The sequence below is a fragment of the Arachis ipaensis genome, chromosome B09 (assembly GCF_000816755.2).
Source record: "Arachis ipaensis cultivar K30076 chromosome B09, Araip1.1, whole genome shotgun sequence".
Lineage (NCBI taxonomy): Eukaryota > Viridiplantae > Streptophyta > Magnoliopsida > Fabales > Fabaceae > Arachis > Arachis ipaensis.
In genome coordinates, this window is record NC_029793.2 from 118,316,934 (window position 1) to 118,322,578 (window position 5,645).

The following is a 5,645-nucleotide window of genomic DNA, read 5'->3' on the forward strand; positions in this document are numbered from 1 at the left end:
CAATAATAATATATTAAAATTAGTCACTAACCTGATTTTAATATAATTTTTGTTAAAATTAATAATTAAAAATTATTTTTATCAAATTATTTGAGAATTCTCATCCTAACAGCATGTTAAAAACTTAAAACGAGGGTTATCTGATATCTCACCCTTATTATTATTTTTTTTATAAAGGGGAAAAGTGGATCAAAATCATGATTCTGATTCTGAGAGTGACATAGTTGTATGCTTTGTTCTCTGCAAAATCATCAACCACCTTAGCGTTCTTTTGCTGAAAAACCTTTCTAATCGCAGATGGATTTCGATTCCCTCGACGATTTCTTCGATTTCGATGATTTTATCCATCATTCTCCCCATCCGCCTTCCGATTTCCTGTGGTCCAATCCAAGGTTTCTTGTTTTTTTTTTTGGGATTTTATTTTTTTCAATTTTGCTTCTTTTTCCCCCTTTCCTCCTAGCTTCATTTATTGTTTATCATGATTTATCTATGGTGCTGCTTTTTGAAGCAATTATGCTGTTGCTTTTGTAATTTGATGGTGTTTTGTATTCATAATCATGCTTCATCTTCATCCATATCTGAAATTCAATTGAATATTGAAATTTGCTAATTGCATTGTATTCATTTTTATTACTCATTTAAAATTGAAGTTTTTTCCCCTGCTTGTTTATTATGGTGATCAATGCAACTTTAAATTGATGGTTTCATTTTCATATGTTATTGCGTGTGTTTAATTTTATTGTTGGTTTGGCATGCATGGATAGCTGACATAACATAACCCTCTGCTTCTGAATTTTGCAGTGTGAGCTCTGAAATTGGCTTTTCAGCAGGTGGTGGTGGTGGTGGTAGTGATGTCTGTCAAGAGAAAACCAGAAAGAGGTATTTTGTTTTGTTAATTATGAAGTAATGGACTAATTGGTATCCGAGAATCTGATAATGGAATTAGTGTTTCTGAAACTGGTTGGAAATATGATGTTGGTTAGCTAGAAATCAAAGAATCTGTGATTTCAATTCATTGACAAGAAAGCCCTGAACTTAAAAGCATGCATGATTAGGGCACAGTAACTTTGTAGTGATGTACTCTCTCACCAGATTTGGTTGCAGTTTATTTCTAATAGGCTAATTCCCAGTTGTTTTATTAACAAGAACAACATCAGCAACAATAAAGCCTTGTCCCACTAGGTGGAGTTGACTACATGGACCAAACAATGCCATTGTCCCCTGTCATGAATCATCCTGTCAACTTTATCCATTTGCGCATAGATCTCTTAAATTGAACCTTTTACAGTATATTTTTGGTGCTAAATTTGTTGCAAATATTTTGAAGGAGACATGCTAGTTCATGTTGCAAGGCAGGGACAAAGGCTGGCCGTGAAAAGTTGCGAAGGGAGAGACTCAATGAAAGGCAAGCATGCTTCTAAACACTGAATTTATTAATCTCATGTCTGAGTCAGTCTTTAAACAAGCTGCATTAAGCTGATGTAATCTATGCTGAATGACATTTTTCTACTTCTGCATAAAAAACATCATCTTTGCACATCTTTCTGTGGTTTTTGTATATACATACTTAACTGTTAGGTTTATTACATTGATCTCTTTATGCTTATGTTTGGTACACTGGTTTATAAGTTTTAACACTTTTATAGGCTCGATTTGTTGATTGTAAAATATTTCATAACGGCCAAGGAGGCCTAGAATTTAGCATCTTTGAGCAAAATTTTATATTAACTTTCACAAATGATCAATGTTATCTTTTCTTTGGCAACTTTTAATTCTTTTAACAATTACGAGAAGATAAGATACATATGAACATTAGAATCTGTTTGGTCATGTTTTTGTTTAGTTTTGCTACTTCCTCTGATGATAATTGGCAATAACTTGGTTTTGCTTATTTCAGGTTCTGTGACTTAAGTGCTGTTTTGGAACCTGGGAGACCTGCGAAAGCTGATAAAATGGCTATACTTGATGATGCTATCAGAGTTTTGAAACAACTAAAAACTGAAGCTGAGGAACTCAAACAAACGAATGAAAAATTGTTAGAAGAAATAAAATGTTCTAAGGTTAGTATTCTTTCAACAGTTTATAATAACTTGAATATTTCAATGTACTATGTCTTAAGACAAGTTCATTTTTGATACTGCCCTCTGTCTATTCTGGTGGCAAAGTAATTGATTTTTATTTTGACATAATTACCAGCAGAAGTTTAAACCTAAAACTAGATGATATGATTTTGTGTTCTATAACAGGCCGAGAAAAATGAACTTCGAGAAGAGAAACTTGTTCTGAAAGCAGATAAAGAAAGGATTGAGAGACAGTTGAAAGATTTGCCTGTTCAACCTGCAGGGTATATGCCTCCCAATCTAGCTCCTTTCCAAGCAGGGGTCAACAAAGTCGCTGTTTATCCGAACTACGGTTATATGCCAATGTGGCATTATCTTCCTCCATCTACCCGTGATACATCCCATGATCATGAGCTTAGGCCTCCTGCTGCATAATTGCTCTGCACTGGAGTTTGGATGATCTATTCATAAATGCTTCCTTTTTTCTTGAGAAGTGTTGACATGTAGATATTGTCATTGCTTCTAATTTCCTGTCTATTTACCTTAGCTACCATGCCAACTTACTAAAATTACCTAGAAGTATTCTTTGATGGTAATGACATGAAAACTATTGATGTTCATGTCAAATTTTTCTACTGGTTTCTTCCTTCATATTGCCTATTTTAGTTCTGTTGTCACAAATTCCTTTTGAATTTTGAAAAGGATATTCTCAAAATTCTAAGATGATACCTTTATATAATACATATTTCAATTGTGTAAAATGTAAAAATGGAGATTATAAAAATTTTATAATAAAGTTAACTTGATGCAGATTTGATAGAGTTAAAATTGGAAATCTTAAACTGTATATATTACACAAAACTAAACGTTTTAATGACTTATTCGTTTTACTTTTCCTCTACTTGGATTTGCATTTCTCCCTTTCAAGTCTAAGGTACTGATTGTAGATTGTAGTATGTATTTTGAATCTTCACCATTGCACGGTTTGGTGTTGACATGAATCTTTTGGTCGCCTTCTTTGCCCCACAACAGCAAGTATAGACCAATGATGACAAAAGTTGCGCCTATAATGCTGGAGAACATGTTGAGTAATCAATTTCCAGAACTATAACCCAGCATTACACAGGATATGGTGTGCGAGAAAATGAAGCTATAAAGAAATCCTCTCAACTAGAAGAATATTTGATGTAAATAAGAGCAAATTTTAGAGTAAATTAGTGTGTTTTACCTTCTTTTTATGTAAGAGATAGTAAGACACTTAATAGGCAAGTTACCATGATAATAGATAATTAGATATATAATACAACTTCTGTACATTTTTTCTTTTTCTTGAAGATAAGTTTTTGAGGGAAGATGTTCTCAATATTTACATTCTTAACAACACCACTTTTATAAGTGTGGGATCTACATTAGATGGGTTTCATACCCCATCAAGACAAAGTGCATGTTAATATGGTGAACAATCATGCTAATTTGGTGAACAATCAAGATATAATGAATTACACCCATTTTTCATTTAAAAAATTGAATATTTTTACCCACTAATTACATACTTTTATTTGTTTAGTTTTACTAGATTTGTCTACAATTTATTTATTTATATTACCTGCCGAGGTAAAGTTTCTCACCAAAGACAAAGTATGCTAAAATTGCAGCAAGAATGGTACAAACGGGGGTAGTCATTGTAACGAAGACTGGCCCCAAGTTTCTCACCAAAGACAAAGTATGCTAAAATTGCAGCAAGAATGGTACAAACGGGGGTAGTCATTGTAACGAAGACTGGCCCCTTTTTCTCAGTGCACCACAGCTGAATGTATATTATCAAACCGGCTATCACAATTCCCTGCCATTTGTGAATGATACTGTTAGAATTTAGAAACATTATTAGAATGTCTTCTATGGTACCTAAATTTTGTTTATAGAATTTAAAAATAAAAAGATGAGTCCCACCTTATTCTATGTCTACTTTTAGACAAATTAGATACAACTTTCATAGGCACCAAAGAATTTTTCTATTCTCTATATTTATTTACTTTTTAAGGCAAAGGTTTTGTACTCCTAAAATAGAACTAATTATATCTTACTTACACCATATAATGTGGACCACAGGTCAATGTTGAACCCTATAGTCCAAGCTGAAGGTTTATGCCCTATAATTAAGACTGTGAAAACAGCTGATTGTGCTGCTCCAACAAAGCACATCCATGTAGTAAGGAACAACTGTGCTGGATATCTTTTCAAAGTGGCTGCCTTACAATATCATCTATTACATCATATCAGAATTGACAAAAACTCTAGTAATTACAACGAGGTTAGAAACAACTATAACTATAGAAAAATTTACACACACATTTCTTTTATGGTATAAAGACTTTTTTTTTTTTTTTACTTCTTATCAATATTTTTAATATAAAAAATATAAGATATACCAAAAAAAATATACACAAAAATAATACATATAATATTCTTCTAAAAAAAATTGATTTCCTAATTCACATTTTATTGACCACTATGACAAAGCCATAACTTATTAAAGGGAGCAAACTACAGAATTGGAATAATATTACTTGTACAACAAAATTTATTTTTTTTTTTTTCATCATTACTTGATTAATAAAGATATTTTTATACATTCTAAATCCTAAATTCAACGCTAAAATAATAAATTATAAATTCTAAAATTCTAAATCTAATAGTTCAAAAAAATATTGGCGTCTCAAAATTTTGACATATTATATTTTTTAATAGAAAAATATTGAAAGACTAATAAAATTTATTACTTTTGGTCGTTATTTAGCTATTAATATTTAAAAATATAGACTAAAAATATGTTATTAGATTATTAGATTAAAGAAACTGGACCGATCATTTAAAATATAACCAAAAACAAACCCTAAAGCATTCCTCTTCTTTATATTAGATAGTAAACGTATAAAAAAGTATGTGTGGGAGACCAACACGTCTACTCCCCTCCCCTTCATCCCACGGTGATGACTAAAAAGTGAGTGACACAGGTATATGTATGATGATTAAGACTAATACGATTAGTATTATGGATTAAGGTGAAAACCTGAATGATATACCAGACAGACCATGAAACACAGCTTAAATAATTAGTATATTTGAATTGTATGAGTATATTTTATTTTTTAATTAATTTAATTTTATTTAAATAATTAAAATTTTAAATTATAAAATTTGTATTAATTTATAATTTAAAATTTAAATAGATATAATTTAAATTAATAATTTATAAAATTGTATGTATTCATATTATTGTACTCATATGATTAATTATATTTATTCATTTATTCAAAAATAACGGTTACATTTTTTACTTCAGTTAAATTACATAATTTCTCCTCCACTTTAATTTAATAGCGTAATTTACCCTTTATTTTACACAACTCAAACTTCAAATATTAGCAAATAAGCACACCTCCACAAGATAGTGCGAAGAACTTTTGTGGACCAATAAGCACCCGCCACGTGGCCACCCGGATTCTTCCTCACCACTATTTGGTTCACTACTCCCCTCACTCATCACTCGTCACTCAACACTCAACTCAACTTCCTTTCCCCCAA

At 31.1% G+C, this 5,645-nt stretch overlaps 2 protein-coding genes across 4 annotated transcripts in view; one reads left to right on the top strand and one right to left on the bottom strand.

Annotated features, from left to right (window-relative positions):
• Positions 161-2,720, top strand: LOC107617845 (transcription factor bHLH104). Its single transcript, XM_016319715.2, has 5 exons — positions 161-392; positions 802-879; positions 1,328-1,405; positions 1,898-2,060; positions 2,247-2,720. The coding sequence occupies exons 1-5, from the start codon at positions 298-300 to the stop codon at positions 2,493-2,495; spliced, it is 663 nt and encodes a 220-aa protein (XP_016175201.1). The 5' UTR covers positions 161-297; the 3' UTR covers positions 2,496-2,720.
• LOC107617846 (transcription factor bHLH34-like) overlaps positions 2,730-5,645 on the bottom strand; it is a 5,474-nt gene continuing 2,558 nt past the window's right edge. Inside the window, exons 3-5 of one of the 3 annotated variants that reach the window (XR_002354760.1) lie at positions 4,149-4,323; positions 3,667-3,903; positions 2,730-3,132 (exon numbers count right to left, since the gene is read on the bottom strand). Coding sequence is in view for 2 of the 3 variants with exons in the window: in XM_021112524.1 (XP_020968183.1) it covers positions 2,931-3,132; positions 3,689-3,903; positions 4,149-4,262 (531 nt within the window). In the remaining variant the exon portion in view is untranslated. The remainder of the gene's footprint in view (positions 3,133-3,666; positions 3,904-4,148; positions 4,324-5,645) is intronic. The other 2 variants (XM_021112524.1, XM_021112523.1) reach the window with 2 other exon arrangements.